This window comes from Pezoporus occidentalis, unplaced genomic scaffold, assembly GCF_034315485.1.
Source record: "Pezoporus occidentalis ecotype Australia unplaced genomic scaffold, CSIRO_AGI_Poc_V1 ctg8, whole genome shotgun sequence".
Lineage (NCBI taxonomy): Eukaryota > Metazoa > Chordata > Aves > Psittaciformes > Psittacidae > Pezoporus > Pezoporus occidentalis.
This window is the reverse complement of record NW_026916158.1, coordinates 5,898,959-5,918,569: the sequence shown is the minus strand read 5'-3', so window position 1 is coordinate 5,918,569 and position 19,611 is coordinate 5,898,959. Positions and strand designations below refer to the sequence as shown.

Below are 19,611 nucleotides of genomic sequence, written 5' to 3'. Positions count from 1 at the left end.
GAATGTCTTTGTATTAATACTTGTAGACTCTTTGCCACTTTTAACTGTAAATATTTCCTCAACTCTGCGTGTCACCAAATTACTGGCAGAAATGCTGGTCACAAGGCTGGAAACAATTACAGAAGTCCTGCATCTGGATCAAATAGACTTTATGAAAGGAAACTTAGTAGCAGAAAATGTGTAAAGTTTACAAACTCTTCCTAATAGTAACTTTTAGCTACTGCCAGAGTAAAACTCAGAAGACACACTAAATAGATTGAAAAAGTAACTACTACCTCAATACCTACATAAGAATGTCTGGAAACCTAATTTCTATAAAGGAATCCTTATTCTTGCTTGGAAATACCTTGAAATGGGGATCCTGTGTTTACTCTGCTGCTTTGGTGTGCTCCAGGGCTGAGGAAAAGTTTTCTGCAAGCTGTCATTAAAGCTGTCATCTGTAAATACTTTTAGTATACTTTTAAATCTCTATAAAACAACACTGAAAGCTACTTTTACTATAAAACAAGTAATGTGGGAAACTTTATGCCAGCTATTGGTAAAAGCATTACAAAAGTTTTGTAATTTATGGAAAGGTAGATGGGCGGTGGTCAGACTTCATATCTGCAACACCAGGTTACAATGTGAAGCAAGTATGTCCTTCCTAAAATGGCAGTTTTTCAGATTAAATGTTGCTGCTTAATTCTTTTAAATACATAAAAATAAATGGTATAAACCAACATAGGTTCTTACTCTGGACATCAGTTATCTATTTGTCAAAAGCTTCCTTGTCTCTGTTTCTGTAGCTTTTTCCTTATCACTTTTACTGTGTGTTAAGGGTTAGTAGGAGGGAAAGGATTAAAACTCGTTTTTCATTCTGTCATATGTAGTGCATGTAGCCCAGAAACAAAAGTATCCCAGGTTGAGTGCCTGTGGCATTTGGGCCCTTTCAGGCACTGTGGTTTACTAGGTGGTCTTCTCTGTTGCTGCAGTGTCTTTAGTGTATTTCCTGGAGTAAAATTATCAATACATTCCCATCCACCGCCACAAAAATTAAAGTGCTAGTGAGCCAGAGAAGCATCTTTCAAGAAACAGGAAACAGATTTAGACCTTTGTGAGTTTAGGGTGGGGAGGTAAGGGAGTAGCCCAATACTAGACAGCTACAAACTGGTAGTCTGAAAAATATGGTTATCTCAAATACATGAAAATGATGAGAGGAACCAATAACCACAGTAATTCCTTCAGGATTAAAATTAAGGCAAAAAAATCCGAGTGCTTTGTCAGCTTCAGAGTTTTTTGTTAGGTTGCTATCCATGCAACCAGTGATGTTCTGTACATAGGTACTATGGGTTAAATCTCTTGCTTGAGTAATACTGCAATACAGTAAAATCTTGTTCTATCCTACTGTTACTTCCCTTTTTACAACCTTTAAATGTTTGGTTGCGTTTTGGGTATTTTACCCTTAACTCTATGCCAAATTTACCTCTTTCTCATTTAAGCTGTTTGGAATCTGTCACGGGTTTGGACTCCTTCGCTTACTCCACACAGTTCATACTCCTTTTTCTACTACCTATGACGAAGTATTTCTAATGAACCACAAGTGTGCAACCAGCCAGCAATTAGACTTTGGTGGTGGAACTGAAGCTTTAGTTTTCAGATTATTGTAATGTGGACCTGAAGATGCCTTTCCTCACCTAAAACACTTTTTACTAACTTGTTCTAATAATATGTTCAGTTACAAAACTTGAGCTGTTTATGCATTTATCTTGGCTCTATGGCATTTTCATTTTTTAGGTGCTGCTTCTCTGTGTGTTTTCCCACATGATGGCTTTCTAGAATTGTATGAATATAGACATGCAAATTGTCTTAATAGGGTGAACCTCTGAAGTGTGTTGCAGGTTACCTGATTTGTAGTGAGACACCAATAATAGCTATGTTGCAATATCTTTTATGTTAGTAGACTTGTGGGATACCTGTTTTGCACAAGCTACACATCTTCAACACATATTGCTTGTTAGGATTTTTATATTTTGCTTAAATTGCAGAAACATTTTTTATCAGGTTATTCCTGCACAGACCCTACAAATGCAGTTAGAAGGGGGCTCTCTATTAAGCTGATGTTTTAAGGCTCACTCTGGCATGAGGACATTGTAATCTTTCAGCTCTGCAGATTGAATGCTGGCTCATTTCTTGTCGTTGCAATTTCTGCCAGATACAGGATTATATTAGAAGGTACTTATTCCCAAAATTTTGTTTGCAAAGATTTGCTACCGTGACGCAGTTAACATAATGCTACAATGGAACATCCACGTGGTTGCAGCCTCTTCTACAAATTGGGCAGACCAAACTTCTGGATGTGAAGATCTGTGTATCTGGCTTAGTGTATTACCTTGTTCAAATAGAAATGTCATCTCAAACATTTTATTTACTGTACTAGAAAGTGGGTTACTGATCTGTCAGTGCATGCACGCATTCTGTCCATTTCTGACATTTTATAAAATGTGCTCTCATCATCTTGACATACCCACAGCAGGTGGTTCAGTAATGACCCATCTGGTATAATGATCCAGTATGTAGCATGATCCTTCAGCCAATTGATCCAGTCTCTGAAACAGAGGTTATTTTCTGGGTTAGTTTTTAATGAGTCCCTGTGGCTGCTTGAGCACAAGTGAGATGGATGAGGCCATCTGACAGGTGCAGATTGGCTCAAGTTGTGAACCTGCTGGCTGAGTTAGAAGTAGAAGCAGGGGGGAAAGTAAGCAATTCACAGATCAACCAACCTGCAGAAACAAGGGTCTGTTGGATTCTGGTCTTGCCATCAGCAGGCAGGATGAGCAGGACAGGCAGAGATCTGTCCACCTGTAATTAATAGTAACATCATGATTTAAAGAATGATTTTCACAGAGCAAGCAACTTTTAAAACCTAAGTTTTAAAGGCTAAGTTCTAAAGTAAGGCAGCCTTCTGGCTTGAAAGGATGAAGCTGTAAGGTGGTTGTGAAAAGTAAAGGAGGAATTTCTCTACCCCAAACTGTAAAATTAACAATGTAAGATGTAGTCATTATTTACACAGCAAAATAGGAAAATAATAACTAGTGTATGAATAAAGCAAATGAATGCTGTTAGCGAAACTTCTACTGTGGGGCATACGGAATAGTCAAATGGAATATTTAATGAAGCAGCACAGCTGGAGAAAGAAATACGCTATGTTTGGAGTATGCATTTGCAAAACAAGTATGTAAAACACTCTCTCAATCCTACTGTAATGTTACCAACATGCAGAATTGCCTCAGCATGGAAATAAAGTCAGAGGAATAAGTCCTTGCTGTTTCAATCTCTATTAATTATTTTAGATTTCAAAAATCTAAGACAAAGCTCAACTGAAACTATTTAATAAACCATATCTATTACTTTGGAATTAATTTTAGAATTAAATTATCTCTAATTCTAGAGCTAAGATTTAGAATTCCCCCCCTCCCCCCCCCCTTTGCTACTGCCTCTCTTTTGGGAAGGACATTACCTTCTTCTGAAGAACACCTTTAGGACATCCAAGTCCTGTTCTCAAGTCAGGAAGAACCTAATATTTCTCCAAACCATGGGTTTTGATTTAAGTAAAGAATTGATTTTCAACATCTTGAAACACTTTTATGGCAAAATAAGAATTTTACTGACACTTTCTAATCTACGTATTTTTTACTGGATAAATCCCTTGCTGTGTGATGTCTGGCTAGTTGTACTGTTTCAAAACACATTTTGAGTAAGCTGGACCTAAATGGCAGCATCTTTACTGCCACAAGTGGAAATGCAGTAATAAAAAGCACTATTTCAACTTGTTAAATTGAAAAACTTCAACTAGCATAAAAAAGTTTCAGTTAAGGTTGTTAGACATGCAGAGCCAAAGTGGTGTAACTGACATCTGTATATATGAAGGTAAGACTACTATTATAATGGCTTCGCACAGGAAAGACCAGTTACAGCTGAATACGGTATTGAGAACTTTGTGCCTATCAGCTGAACTGTGATGGTTAGCAGTAGAGCATTTTTTTATTATCTGGAACATAATTCCAAATGTTCCCCAGATAACTCTGTAACGTCCTCTAAATACCAGTTTCAGGACAGATGTTTAGGTAACTTCTAAATGATGATATATTATGATACACATCACAACATTCACTTCTCTTTTAAAGTAACTGTGTAACATCTGGTAATAACTTTATAATTTACTTGGTGAATTGTAAATAAATATGGAATAATCTGGAATAGAAGGAAAGTCCACCACACTGGGAACTTTACCTTATAAAATCCTGAAATTTACCAGTGTCACAGTGATCACGGTGCTCACCCACTTCTTCCTACTGCAGTGTTGGTTGTAGTTTTGTTATCAACATTGTAGCCAATTTTGGTTTAAAGTATAAATTTTATTAAACTGAGTAAGCTATAGCAGATAAACCAGCAACGGCTGCGCCGAGGAATCCTCCGCTCCGCCCAAGACGCGCAGACGCGGTCCCTGGGAGGCGGTCCTTTATCTTTTTCGGTTCAAGGTCCCAGCCAATCCTGTCGCCTCTCCTCACTCGGATGTTGACATGGCTCTTCCCCATTGGTTCCCTTTGTTGCAGGGATCTCATTACCAGGAAGTTTCGGGAAGTTTCGAGAAGCTCCCAGAGGCTTCGAGCAGCGTCCACTGCCAGCCTCCTCACCGTCGAAGCCCCCTCCCCTCAAGCGTTGCAACAAGACACCACTTCGAGCCACCCAGCCCCCTTTTCTCTCTCACAATCCTGTGCAACAATACAACTGACCTCCCCCCCATTACTTACAGAGTACAACAGTTACAGAGTCAAAAAGGAGTATTGTTTCACATAATGTCAGCCACAGAGAGCCTCCCTCTCCCCAAACTTCTTGATGAACAAACCCCACACATTACAGTTTCATGTAAAATACCTTGTTTTCAACAGATGAAGTAGGTGAATATGCTTAAATTGAAACCGAACATTACCACTTACATACATTAACTTATTTAGTAGTTGGCAGAAAGCCTGTTCCTGCTCCCCCTGAAGCAGCCGTCAGGGTTTTTTGTCTCTTGTTTTCTAGCTTCAGGGTGAAGTTCCCTTCACATTGTGCAGAAGAATAAGTCTGGTAAGATATTCATTGCACTAATGGCACAGAAGAGCAGAGCACACAGCTGTAGGCCAACGTTTTTCCACTTTAATGCCTCGCCTTTTGCTACTGAGGATGATGGCGGCACCAAGTGTGTAATTCCTGAGTAGCAGTGTACCTCTTTCCTGCTGGGTCTGCCTTTCTCTCTGCTTGAGCGTTCAGCCGAATCTGGGATACACAAAGCGCCATTTCCTTCAGCTACAGCTGGAAAACAGCGCCTGAGGGGCTCTGCTCGACTCTCCTGTTTCACAGCCGCCTCGGGCCCGCCTGCCGCGGGAAAGTGCCTGCAGGGCGGCCGTTAACGGTCCCCTGCCCCTTTTGAACGCGGCTCCCCGCCCCGCTGCCGTTTACTTTCGAACAGCGCGGGCGTCGGCTGCTCCCGCGCATGCGCCTCTCGGCGGGGCTGTGGAGAGCAGCCGGGCGCGGGCCCGCTGAGCGAGGCGGCGGTTTGAAGTCGTCGGTGCAGAGCCTGTCGGCTCCCCGTGAGGAGGGCGGAATAGCGGCTCTATGCTGGTGTCCCTGCGCTGGCGTGCGGAGCGGGGCTTAGCCGAGGAGGCGGCGGACGGAGCGGCCAGGTAGGCTGCAGGGTGGGAGTAGGGCAGCTGGGGCTCCGGTTGTACACCCCGGCAGGAGGTGTTTCGTGAAGCGTTTCCGCTCGCGCGGCCTCCTGAGGTGAAAACGCTCTGCGAGCAGTGGTGTCCCGAACGACCGCTTCCAGCCAGCCTTCTCTAGCCTGCTCGGCTGGGCAGTGCTGAGGGGCTCGCCCCGCGGGCGTGGGGACCCTCTGCCACCCCCTGGCGTGCCTCATCCCTGGCAGTGTTCAAGGCCAGGTTGGATGGGGCTTGGAGCAACCTGGTCTAGTGGAAGGTGCCCTTGCCTGTGGCGGAGGGATTGGAACTGGATGAGCTTTAATGTCCCATCCAACTCAAACCATTTTATGAACGGTACTACCTTCCTTCTTTCTTCACTGCCTAATGCGAAGAGGCATATGACAGATCAGTGCTTAAGACCAGAAGCTTTGACAGAGTTCAAGTGATAAGGGATGGAGAGCAAATCTTGACAATAGAATACAGATATGGAAAGGATAGAGTACTATATTTGGGTTTTTTTTTTGAATGTGGTAACTTGTGTAAGCTTATTATAGTGGCAGCCAAGGAGCCAGTAGAGGGATATATGGAAAGGACCTGTCAAGTCAGCTTGCTGGGGAAGCTAGACATGCTGCTCATCATGTGGGCTATTTGTGGCGTGAAGTAAAGCAGTGCAGCTGAAACAATCTGGAATAGAAAAGTGTGAGGTCTAGCTGTTGTTTCTGATTTCTGGTGCCTGGCTTGTTACAACCCACAAACCTGCTGGCTGTGTGACAGGGTCTGTTCCTTTTGGTGCACTGACAAATACTGGAGCTGCACCTCGGCTTTCTGTTTTTTTAAAAAATGTTTGTCACCCCTTACCATGAAGGTGACTTATAAATGGAAAACACTGTTCACAATGTCATTTAATCTCTTATTTTTGCACAGTATTAACTTGAGCTCCTATGGCAGTGCTACGGGAGGGCTTTGTGGACCTTAGTGGGTTGGAGAGACAGCATTTCTGACATGGATTTAGTTTAAGTACAGTATTGAAAGGTCAAATCTTACAATGTCCTTCAGGAAAGAGCAGATGTTTTCTTTCCCAACAGTGGCATGAAGGAGGAGTGAGGAGCCTGGCAGTCCCTTCTAACTCCTGGTATAGGCTGTCACAACTGTTACCACGTGTCAAATTCACCTTTTAAAATCCTCCAGGCTTTTGCCATAAAGCAGGTAGTTATTTACCGAAACACTGACATATGCTGTATCATACTTAGAATTGTTTTCAAACACCATCTTGCATAGCTAGCTGGAGGAGCAGCATCCTGATGGCTAGGTGAGGAATGCAGCATTGTTAAGGAATATTCTGTGTTACTTTTGTCTGTTTAACTGAAAGCTTTAGCAGGTAAGCTGTAACACAGGTATACTCTGTTAGATGTTTCTACCTTGTCTACAGTATTCCTAATTAGAGGAGGATAAAATGACAGCCACTTTATCGGCCTTCTGTTGCTGGAAGTCTTCTGAATCTCACCGTGATACTGACACAATTATGCTTTTGAATTTTTAAGATACCTTCTAGTTTGTAATCTGTTTATGCAGAGTGACTCTCATTAGAAATGTGCATACACACATGGACGCACATATTTGCTACCACAGCTGTCTGGAACATTTAAGGACAAGTAGCTGCTCTGTGCAGGAAAGCATTAGGAAAGCATTTACCAGCTTCCTGTTCTCTTTTTTTTTTCTTTTTTCTTTTTTTTCTTGGAAAACTTCTTTCTCTTTGCTTAACTCTGTGATGTTGTGTCTGTTCTTTTTTGTTGCTGTTCCAGTCTCTCTCTGTTAGATGCCTACTGATACATTCCCACTGTTGTTTACATGCTGACCATTTCCTGCATGCTGCTACCACTGTGGGATGAAACTGAATTTTGTGATTTCTACCTTTTGCTTCCCTGGTGCACATCTGGAGCAGTTTTCTAGAACTTAAACCTGACAGCTTTGGAGCGGGCAGCATGTCCCTCCTGCAGAGGTCGAGGTGATTCATAGCAGAGCTAAGAAAAAATTTATGAAGTTGCATCTTTGTTTTTTTTGATAGCAAGCAACTCCTTTGCGGTTAAAATAATTTTAATTTTATCTTGCCCTTTACGTAGCTCAAATAAGCTGGATGTGTGTTCTTCAGAAAGAAAATTTCCCTCCTGTAACAGTTTTTTTGAAGAGAACTACAGCTCTAGAATAGGAAAAATGAGTGCTTTTAAACCTAGAGTTTTTTTGTTTGTTTTGTTTTTTTTTTAATCTATATTAATTCTATACATAAAAAAAGAAATAAATTGAGAGCACCTACTGAGCTCCTTTTTTACCATGAACAAAAACTTAACCTTTTTTTTTCATCTTTTTAGTGACATTTCCTAAAATTAATAACTTTATATATGTGTACAAGTACATGTGCATATATATATAAATAAAACCTTTAAATGTATTTGCTCTGAGAATTAATTCTCAAAAAATAATTTATCTTGGATACTGAAGTAGCTTGGTTGTTCAGCTTCTGTTCATTATTGACACATTTCTTCAGTTTCAGTGTCAAGAGTATCACTTAAAAATGTGAAGCTATTAATGTATAGACCTAAAGAACCTAGTGTTGCCACAGTGGCTGAATGGACAGGCTGGAAAGTAAAGGCCTGTGCCCCCAGTAAGAAGAGAAATACCACATGGTCTATAGTAAGAGCAGTGTGGTACAGAGGTAGATGGAGTATCCAAGTGTTGTGATTGTCTTTTGTTAAACATCTGTCATACTTGATATTAATCCTCTTTAACTAGAATACACAAGTTATAAATGTTAAGACACTTGATCATTCCTCTTTTAAAGGGCAGTTCTTGAGAATTATGTGTCTCTCTAGCAGATTTTCTTCCAGCTGTTGTCAAGATCTCTTTAAAAAGTGGAGTTCAAATGAGTGATCCAACATTTAGTTCTGATTAGCTGAAAAAAATGACCTGAAGTGTCATGGATAGATTATTTGTATTTTTAATTTTTTTTAAAGCTGAATTAATCAAAATGCGTTTTCGATATGAAGTTGACGAAACAAAATACAGATACCTCCTGTGATTGAACTGGATGTTTTGGGTGATGATGGCCATTAGATGATGATGTTATTGTTGTTCAGTCTGGTTTTACAAGGCAAAACAGCCTGATCAGACTTGCAGAGTTGAACACTTTCACTTTTGGGTGTACCAGCCTATCTAAGTGAGATAAACCATGCTTACTTCAGTACAAGCACAGTAGGTTTCTCTGTTCAGAGCTGATTTAACTCTCCAGAAACCAGGGTCTGACTATTTGGCTTCCAACTTCCAGCAGGTTAGCTCTGTACCTTTGGTAAGCACAATGCTGCTTAATTGTTTTACTGAAAATTGTTTATTAGTTAGTGGCAAATTTAATCCTTATTAGTTTTCATAATTCTAAATGCAGTTTAAGCTTTTACTTTCGAAGAAGAGTATAATTAAGAATTCAGTTGCTTTTAAGTAGATTCGCTTCAAATCAAACTTTGTTAGTCTCAGGATCAATGAGAAATTGATAGATCAATGCAAAAAACTGCTACTGCATTAAAAAGATTAAGAGGCACACCAGAATACAGCAGCCTCCTGCAATACACCTGACTGAATCAGAGGTTCGCCAGCATCTCTTACAGCTGTCCAAGCTGCATATTATTGCTTTCAGATTTAGAGGCAGGCCCTAAATCGAGTCTTTGATACTAAATGCTTGGACAATTTCTTTGTTGACTAGAACCAACAAAGGGGACAGGAAACTGTGACACAAAGGAAGTACGTACTAATTTCCCTATTTTTCTAACAATGTAAAACAAAATTATGATTTCTTATGGAAACTGGCATTGGAGTTGTTATTTGTGACTTTACAGTGTGACTTCACAAAGCTGGCAAAATAGGGCAACATTGCAAAGGGGGGAAAATGAGTGAGTTTCTTAGTTTGTGATTAAAGTAACCCAGGAATAACACCATAAGTCTAATTACTGTTAGGGGTATTGTGTTTAAGGACCACTAAGTTAGACTCTGGTTTGTGCCAGAGTGGAGGTGCTAGGGGTGGATTCTGATAAATCAAACTGACTATATTACAAAAGTGTAACATTTGAGAAAAGTTAGGGGAGAAAAACAACTTTCTGTACTTATCATTCTGTTTTGACACTGAAAATGTTACTCACAATGGGAGAAAACTTTCAGAATTCTTATGTTATTTAGACACTTTAGTTCTAACTTTTATCACTCTCTTCTAGTATTTCTCACTGTTAAAAATACCTAGTAGCAGATCGCTGCTTTTCCTGACTTCAAGGGAGAAGTTGGATAAGGGGGAACACTATCGAGTCACATTGCAAGTGCTGATGACAGTTTGCTGAAATCTTTGAACAATTACTCATTTTTGTTCTTTTTATTGTCTATTACCCCCCTTCCCCTCCTTCCCCCCCGATAAAATGCTAATATAGGTCAGGTTAGTTGTCATCAAATGTCACGTTGATGTGCTTAGGTTAATAAAATGATTAAAATGAATTGATTGTAAAGAGATTAAACTGTTCGTTCTTTTTTGTTTTTCTTTTGTAGGACATGCATCACTTTGAGGAAGAACTAACATGTTCTATTTGCTACAGCATATTTGAAGATCCACGTGTTCTGCCCTGTTCCCACACATTCTGTAGAAATTGTCTGGAAAATGTCATTCAGCTGTCGAGCAACTTTTCCATCTGGAGACCTCTGAGAATTTCTCTGAAGTGCCCGAACTGCAGGAGCATTGTGGAAATTCCTGCTGATGGTACAGAATCGTTGCCTATCAACTTTGCACTGAAGGCTATTATTGAAAAATGCCAACAGGAGGATCACTCTGATGTTGCAACCTGCAGTGAACACTACAGGCAACCGCTGAACGTTTACTGCCTTTTGGATAGAAAATTGGTGTGTGGCCATTGCCTTACGATAGGAAAACACAATGGTCATCCCATCGATGACCTTCAGAGTGCCTACACAAAAGAAAAGGAGACTTTTGTAAAACTTCTTGAGCAGCTGACTGATAAACACTGGACTGATGTCTGCCTGCTTATTGAAAAGCTGAAAGAACAGAAGTCTCAGTGCGAAAGCATTGTCCAGGATGATAGAAAAGCAGTAGTACAGTATTTTAAGAAACTTGGTGAGATACTGGAGCACAAAAAACAGGCTCTGCTGACAGCACTGGATGAAATGAACGCACACATTTTAGAAGAGTATGAGCCTCTCATTGAGAAGCTGAAGAAAATAAGGGAAGAACAGCTTGAATTAATGTCCCTGCATACCTCTATTAAAAAAGAAGAGTCCCCACTTATTTTTCTTGAGAAGGTGAATGGTCTGCATCAGCGTATAAAAGCTCTGAAACAGAAGGAACTTCCAGATGTTAAACCTGTGGAGATTCATCCCAGGATTGGGCACCTGTTGAAAGATGTGTGGTCCCAAACCAAAATTGGTCAGATCAACAAGATCCTCAATCCAGAAATAAAACTGGTTCCAAAAGAGAAATTATGCAGCAAAGGCAGTGGAAAGGAAGGAAGAGACTCAGAACTCCTCCAGCCAGTAAATCCTTTTGCAGTCCTGCTGCTCTTGATGATGATGACAGTGGTAACACTGTTTTCATTTCACAGGCCAGTGTTGTCAGTTGTAATTGAAGATATTCGCACTTATATTTCAGAATTCCTGCTGCTTATTTATCGAGATTTTGTCACTTGTTTGCAGAATACAGCGGATGTGCTGGACCATATGTTTAATTTACTGATAGGAAATTTTAGGGAGAACTGTTTCTTTTGACTATCTCAATAACTTAGAAGTTGGTTTGTTAAAGCTTTACACTTTTACTTTATAGTTCCATATCCTTCCTTTTTTTCTGTACTGTATAGATTTCCTCTTCAGTAACTCTTAACTCTGAAGGTTTGCAACAGAAAAGGCTTCTGCTGACACGTTACAGTAGGTTGGTAGGTGTTTGTTTGAACTGGAAGGTACTCAGAAACAATGACTGCAAAGAGCTGACTGGCTTACAGACCATAATCTTGAGTCCTATTTGTAAGAGCTCCTTGAAAATCTACCAGCTTGCTTTTTTTTTTTTAATAAAAGCACTGCAAGGCTAAATGTTAGAAGGAGACCTTAGCCGCTGGCTCTGGTAGGTGTAAAACTCCTGTTTTGTGTTTTACTGAGCAGTCTCTGGATATGTTTTAAGTGACACACCCATGGTCATTAAAGCACGTATTCGTGGCCCAGGGCTTCATTTTCTTTGTTCCTGGTTACGGGTGAAGAACATGATTTCATCTTTGTTTTGTTTGAGTTTTTTTTAACCTGTGCAAAATAACTTTGTGTCTTTCAGATGGTTTGTGCCTCTTTACAGAGCAGTATCAATAGAACTTCTGGTGAAATACTGCAGTTCTTTAGTGCCAGCTGTGCACAAATCATGTCTTTGCTCAGGCTGGTAGGAACCTCTCACCACTCTCAAAAATGAGCCCCAGCTTTGTGTTAAATCATTTCAGATGTGGTGAAAATAGAGACTTACTGTAGTAAGTACCAAAGTCTCAGCGAACTCAGTGGTGTAAGGACTTCAGACATTGTCCAGAGCTCTTAAACAACTTGACAGTGAGTGTAAATTTATATTCTACTTTTCAGCACAAATAGAAGATCTTTACATTCACACAGATGAAACATGTGTCTTTTCTTCCACAGCAAAATGCTCACTAATCCTGTTTGCTGGTTTTGCTGAGGTTCTCCAGCCTAACTTGTGTTCTGGAGCAAAGGCCCAAGGGAAAAATAGCTTTGGCCTTTGGTTATTAACAGGCTGATTACAGCAAGTACTGGGACAGCTTTGAAGTGCTGCAGTGACAACAGTATCACTAATGATTTTATAAAAACCCAAAAATGATTATTCACCATGTCTAATTGTATTTGACTTTACAAAAATTAATAGTATATTCTAGCATGGTAGGGCTCCTTGGCTGTTGTGTAATTTTAAATAGAAGTTGTTTAAGTAGTGGTTGAATTCTAAAGGCTAGCTGCTAACTGGTTGGTGTATCAAACCAAAACTTACTGCAACCAGCAGATGCTGCTGGGCTCCTGCAACCTCCCCATTGCTGCCAGGCTTCCTGGAGAGCTGAGTGCACAGTTGATTCAGATGCATTCCTTAAGCCTAAATAAATATCCTAGTAAGGATATTGAGATCATAACATCATGGTATTGATAAAACACTGAGTCAGTGATGCAGTGGTCGCACAGGTCCCTTCCCAGCAGCTCAGCAGGTTTGGTTTTGATCAAAGCCAGAGCCAGCAGTGCTCAGGGAAGTGCCCTCTGGTTGTTATCTTTTAGAATCTGAGAGACAAATCCCATTAATGCCAGCAGTCAGGATTTGGAAGGGTGGGTAAGTGTATCATGGGCCCACATAAATGTTGCCAAATCACCTTCCCAGTAAACTTGAGAGTTTTTCTGCCTTAAGCCCTGCTGGAAAGCTGTCACTGGACACATGTGGCTGGCAAAGCCTGGTGCTGAGTGCTGGTCCTGTGCCCTGTGAAGCATCACTTTCTACTTGCCTTCCTGTTATTTTCCTGACTTTTAAAAACTTAACAGTTTATAATGCAATTTTGGTTTTCAAGACTACAGGAATTTATAAAATGCCTTTACCACTGATTTAAACATTTAGTATGTGTAGTACTTTTAATAAATTTGCATACGAATAAAATGTATTCTTACAGTAGGCTTGGCTAACACCTCCATTTCCTTCCCTCTAATCCTGAAGAGCACTGACCCAGTGAGAGAAGGCAGAGCAGCAAGTCCTGCTTACACAGGAATGTTCAGCAACAGTCTCCAAATGATCCTTTTTTATTTTTGGCAGTGAGTCCCTACTCTGTGCATCGCACAGTCACTCACTGTGTGCCCACCACAGGTCCATTTACCTGGTTTTCTGCAAGTCCCGGTGCAGTGACTCATTTTCCTGTAAGCCTAGCCTGCTAAGCATTGCACAGCCAAGCTCTGGTCTGTTCCATCCTCTGTGCCGAGTTTCAGAGAGAGAAAAAGTTTATTGAGAAAAATCAAACCTTTTTACTGTGTTTTGAGGCTTGAGGGGTTTGTGCCCTTCAAACCTGGGATGTGGTTTGTTTCTACTTGTAGTGGGTTACTGTGCTGCTGCTCTTTGAAACAGCTGCTTCTTGATCCATTCCTTTTTGTTCTTGGCTGGTCTTGCCCATCTGCTGATCCTGAAGCTGCACTGCAACACTTACTAGCTTCATCCTGAGACAGGAAAGCCAAAACTGCACAGCTGGAGGGGGACTGCAGAAGCAATGTGGCCTGCATGCCCATTTTTCTCATCCAATATCATGTGTGTGACTATTGCTGCAGTTTGTGAACAACAGCACCCAAATGTAACAGCCCAGTCACCTCCTGCTAAGATGATAATTTGATAAATCTTAATGTTGAACATTACATGGAAAGCATATCTCTACAGATTATAGGTAATTATTCCAGTAGGACCCCCTCCTCTGTTCCAGATCTGCTCCCAGTTGGCTAGACCTCTGGGGCTAGGCTGAGGCTGTCTCATCCCTGGGTTTGGGTCAGTTCTGCATGATTCCCCACCTCAGGAAGCACACCAACATCAGACAGATGCTCCTAGTTCAGGGAGAAGTCCAGCACAAGTATGCCACACTGGCATAGGGTTTGGAGTAAACCACACAGTGTCAGTTCTAAAAGTATGAAAAAAACCCGCCAACAACAACCCACAAAAAGCTCAGAATAACACACCCCCAACCCCCCAAAAAACCCAAACAAACGTGAAACAACACAAAAAACCACAACCCCCCATACTTCATCCCAAGCGCATGCCCTGGCCTGCGGCAGGGGAAAGTAACAGAAGAGCAGCTTCCTAAACTGAAAGAAGTTGCTACAAGATGGCTACAACTGTCTGTTTCCCAAACCATGCAGCAGGACATATGACATTATACACATGTAAATGGTACATATACTGACCTGACTTACTGGAACTCATACCATAAAATGTTACAGGACACTGATGACATTTAAAAGCAATTTCTAATAAACACATGGAAAAAAAGGCATTTAAAACTAAATGTGGAACCCAAGCATCAACATAAAACCTATACCTGGAGTATTAAGATGCATCTGAATACATAATTTAGGAAATAATTTGATGAACTGACTAAAACAGAAAATCTAGGATTATAATATATAGACTTCATAATTACAAAAAAAATCAAATTTATTGAGGCTGGTTGATTAAAAAGCTCAAGCATAGAACAAAATTAATTTCAAATGAAAAAGTATATTACATGAAACAGCAGCAATGGGAATGCAAGTGCACTCTACGTTTCAGCTGTATCGGAGCCAACAGCCTTCAGTTCATCCAGTCCTTTAGCTGCAATATCTTTTGGGTTAGTTGCCACGCTTTTCGTCGTATTATGAGTCTTATAAATTCCAATTAACCTGTCTGCAATCTCAAACATGTTGTTCCGCAGGGAGATGACGATGAACTGTGCATTTTTCGTTTGCTCCTGAAACAGAATTTGTTTGTGTCAGCCCATAGTTTTTCAAGACTGCATTCCCATATGATCCCTATGTTCACATCTTAGGAACTAAGGAATACATAGCTACAAGTGCGTCACTCAACAAATCGTGATGGTGACAGTTCCTGCTCTGTTTTCTGCCTGTGCACAGCACACTCCCAGCGTGGCAGTCAGCGTGAGGCTGTGATTTACAGTATCACAGTATGCTAGAGATTGGAAGGGACCTCGAAAGATCATCTAGTCCAATCCCCCTGCCGGAGCAGGAACACCTAGATAATGTTACACAGGAATGTGTCCAGGCGGGTTTTGAATGTCTCCAGGGAAGGAGACTCCACAACCTCCCTGGGCAGCCTGTTCCAGTGTTCCGTCACCCTCACTGAGAAGAAGTTTCTTCTCAAGTTTAAGTGGAACCTCTTGTGTTCCAGTTTGTACCCATTACCCCTTGTCCTATCATTGTTTGCCACTGAGTAGAGCCTGGCTCCATCCTCGTGACACTCCCCCTTTATATATTTATAGACACTAATAAGGTCACGCCTCAGTCTCCTCCAAACTATAGAGACCCAGCTCCCTCAGTCTTTCCTCATAAGGGAGATGCTCCACTCCCTTAATCATCTTTGTTGCCCTGCACTGGACTCTCTCCAGCAGCTCCCTGTCCTTCTTGAACTGAGGGGCCCAGAACTGGACACAATATTCCAGATGGGGTCTCACCAGGGCAGAGTAGAGGGGAAGGAGGACCTCTCTCGACCTACTAACCACCCCCCTTCTAATACACCCCAGGATGCCATTGGCCTTCTTGGCCACAAGGGCACAGTGTTGGCTCATGGTCATCCTGTCGTCCACTAGGACCCCCAGGTCCCTCTCCCCTACACTGCTCTCTAACAGGTCGTTTCCCAACCTATACTGGAACCTGGGGTTGTTCCTGCCCAGATGCAGGACTCTACACTTTCCCTTCTTATATTTCATCAAGTTATTCCCTGCCCAACTCTCCAGCCTGTCCAGGTCTCGCTGGATGGCAGCACAGCCTTCTGGCGTGTCAGCCACTCCTCCCAGCTTAGCGTCATCAGCAAACTTGCTGATAGTACACTCAATTCCCTCATCTAAATCGTTGATGAATATATTAAATAATACTGGTCCCAGTACTGACCCTTGAGGCACTCCACTAGTTACAGGCCTCCAACTAGACTCAGCCCCACAGACTACAACTCTCTGGCTTCTCTCCTTCAGCCAGTTCGCAGTCCACCTCACTACCTGATCATCCAGTCCACACTTCCTCAATTTAGCCGTGAGGATGCTGTGGGAGACTGTGTCAAATGCTTTGCTGAAGTCAAGGTGGACCACATCCACCGCTCTGCCATCATCCATCCACTGTGTTATTTCCTCATAAAAGGCTAAGAGATTGGTCAAGCATGATTTCCCCTCGGTGAAGCCATGTTGACTGCCCCTCATAACCCTCTTATCCTTGATATGCCTTAAGATGGCACCAAGGATAAGGTGTTCCATCACTTTCCCAGGGATGGAGGTGAGGCTGACCGGTCTATAGTTACCCGGGTCCTCCTTCTTGCCCTTTTTGAAGACTGGAGTGACATTTGCTTTCCTCCAGTCCTCAGGCACCTCTCCCGTTTCCCAAGACTTGGTAAAGATGATGGAGAGTGGTCTAGCAATGACTTCTGCCAGTTCCCTCAGCACCCGCGGGTGCATCCCATCTGGACCCATGGATTTATGGATGTCCAGATTGCTCAACTGGTCTCTAACCCATCCCTCATCGACTAAGGCAAACCGCTCCGTCGACCTGACTTCATCTAAGGTCTCAGGGGTACAGGGCTCTTCAGGACTGCCTGCAGCAGAGTAGACAGAGACAAAGAAGGCATTCAGTAACTCTGCCATCTCTGTATCTTCTGTCACCAGGGCACCCATCCCGTTCACCAGTGGGCCTACATTGCCTCTGGTGTTAGTTTTATCTGCCATGTATTTGAAAAAGCTCTTTTTGCTGTCCTTGACCCTTCTCGCCAGGTTTAATTCTAAGGAGGCCTTAGTCCTCCTAGCTGCCTTCCTACATCCTCTAGCAGCAGCCTTATATTCCTCCCAAGTGGCCAGCCCCTCCTTCCATGACCTGTAAACTCTCCTCTTCCACTTGAGCATACCCAGCAATTCCCTATTTAGCCACGCAGGTCTCCTGGCCCTCTTCCTTGACTTCCTATGTGTCGGGATGCTCTGATCTTGAGCTCGGAAAAAGCAATCCTTGAATGTCAACCAACTATCTTGGGCCCCTTTACCTTCAAACAGCCTTGCCCATGGGATTTCCCCTAGCAATTGCTTGAAAAGGCCAAAGTTTGCCCTGCTAAAGTCCAGGGTTGCAATTCTACTTGGTATTCTACTAGTCCTACCACACAAGATCCTGAACTCCACCATCTCGTGATCGCTGCAACCAAGGCAGCCCTCAACCCTTACTGCTTCGACCAGATCCTCCTTGTTAGTGAGGATGAGATCCAGCAGCGCTCCTCTCCTGGTTGGCTCATCCACCATTTGCAGGAGGAAGTTATCATCCATACACTGGAGGAACCTCCTGGACTGTGGCTGGGTTGCTGAGTGCTCCTTCCAGCAAACATCAGGGAAGTTAAAATCCCCCCCGATTACTTCAGAATGTGTTTCCTCCTTTTACCTTTTACATCACCTACTTGAGTGAATTCAATGCAACGTGCATAATTTCTTTCCAGAGATGATATTCAGCACGGTTTTAACATGAGTTCCGCAAGAAGGCAGGTATTGCCAAGTTACCAGAACTGTTACAGCAAGGGTTGCTTTAGGGATGAAAAAGAAACCAAACCTATTTCCATGAACTGAGACCAGGGGAAAGCAAACCCTTTGCTAATGAGGACAAGCCTTGAAAAATGCTAGTGTTGTGATCCTGAGGTGGAACAATAGATAAGATATCTAAATCTGTGGTACTTTAGAAATAAAGCCAACCTTAAGAATCTCGCACCATCACTGGAAGTTCACCAGTCCTCCAAGCCTTGTGGAAATCTTGAGAGCATTGGGCAGGAGAAGCAAAGCCAAGGTATGATGCCCTTGGCTCTGGCTGTATACAAGATATCAGCTACAGCTCTGTACTAAGCCATGATTTTCATTTAAGAGCTAAACTATACTAAGTATTAAATTGAAGTGCTAGTCTATGCTGCAGTTGAAATCACTTTGCTCTACCAAATCACCCTCCTTTGTGAAAACACAGGCATTGTGGAAGGAAAGTTTAAAACTACAGCTGCAGGCAGGTATTTTCAAAGTGTTTCACTAATTTCAAGTATAGATCATAATCTGTCACTTTTAGGGCATTCCCAAAACTGGTGGTTATACTTTGGAGAGTTGTGAAAATTTTAAGTTTAAATTAGCAACTGGAACTGCAGTAATGTAAATGTTTTCCTCACTTAATATGGTAATGACAAAATTTTTAAAAGCATGAAAGAAAAAACCCAAGACACTAACAAAGGCTCAGATCTAAGAAGCCTGTGGGAAACAGCCCATATTAATGAAATGGGAGTATAGAACCCAGGAACCTTGGCTGCTCCCAAGAGTAAAATAATGAGATTGGATGCACAAACATGTTACTAAGAGCTAAACAAGCTACTGTGTTCTCAGCTGATTACAGCTGGTGGCTTTGCAGAAAGCATATTCATTTTAAGGAGGAAGCAATAGCAGCAAAAATGTATGGAAATGTGGTACCTTTGGTAAATTCCAGTATTCTTTAGGCAGCTTTGAAACAGGATTTAGAAGGAAAAAATACGTAAATCCTCTAACAAGTCGCCTCATTTCAGGAAAGTGTCACACTGAGCAGCTTAGAAAAAAATCATGCTAAGAGCCATTCTGGAAGTCTGCTTACCACATCACTTCCACTTAATGCTCTGTTATTCTGGATTTTTAAATCTGGCCTTAACTATGTTACCATTTCATTTTCCGTGGCAGAGAAGAAAATATCTGAGAAAAAAAAAATAATACAGCAGTTACCATTAAATACTTACATATATGTAAAATGCTACAATGGATACATTTTTGAAGTCAAGTGCTGCGTCAATTTCATCCATAAAATAAAGTGGCGTTGGCTTGTAATGGTGGAGAGCAAAAACTAGAGCCAGTGAACTAAGGGTCTTCTCTCCTCCCGATAGGTTAAATATCTTCTTCCAACTTTTCTTGGGAGGCCGAACGCTGAAACAAATCAAGAATTTTTAAGTTATAAGTATGTTGTGGTGAAAAGCAAGTAATGAAGTGGGTGGAATTCTTGAAAGACACAGATGCATAAAGAAGCTTGACTAAAACCATGGATGAGCTGCTTGGTGCTCTCAGTCCTCTGCAGCAGAGAG

At 41.8% G+C, this 19,611-nt stretch overlaps 2 protein-coding genes and 1 long non-coding RNA gene across 4 annotated transcripts in view; 1 reads left to right on the top strand and 2 right to left on the bottom strand.

The window, feature by feature from the left end:
* Positions 1–1,424: 1,424 nt before the first annotated feature.
* On the bottom strand, positions 1,425–4,165 carry LOC134155736 (uncharacterized). Its single transcript, XR_009961701.1, has 2 exons — positions 3,674–4,165; positions 1,425–2,838 (listed from the first exon to the last, which is right to left on the bottom strand). It is a non-coding gene; the product is annotated as an uncharacterized LOC134155736 (long non-coding RNA).
* A 1,424-nt stretch (positions 4,166–5,589) lies between these two features.
* On the top strand, positions 5,590–13,443 carry TRIM59 (tripartite motif containing 59). The gene is made up of 2 exons (XM_062603210.1): positions 5,590–5,705; positions 10,296–13,443. The coding sequence occupies exon 2, from the start codon at positions 10,299–10,301 to the stop codon at positions 11,520–11,522; it is 1,224 nt and encodes a 407-aa protein (XP_062459194.1). The 5' UTR covers positions 5,590–5,705; positions 10,296–10,298; the 3' UTR covers positions 11,523–13,443.
* A 1,501-nt stretch (positions 13,444–14,944) lies between these two features.
* The window catches only part of SMC4 (structural maintenance of chromosomes 4), a 39,591-nt gene continuing 34,924 nt past the window's right edge, over positions 14,945–19,611 (bottom strand). For both annotated transcript variants that reach the window (XM_062603194.1, XM_062603196.1), the window contains exons 23-24: positions 19,273–19,456; positions 14,945–15,250 (exon numbers count right to left, since the gene is read on the bottom strand). In XM_062603194.1, coding sequence (XP_062459178.1) covers positions 15,062–15,250; positions 19,273–19,456 — 373 coding nt within the window. In that variant the 3' untranslated portion in view covers positions 14,945–15,061. The remainder of the gene's footprint in view (positions 15,251–19,272; positions 19,457–19,611) is intronic.

What these genes read in the sequence shown, in the direction of transcription:
- TRIM59 (XM_062603210.1), top strand. Translation starts at nt 10,299, where the DNA reads ATGCATCACTTTGAGGAAGAACTAACATGTTCTATTTGCTACAGCATA.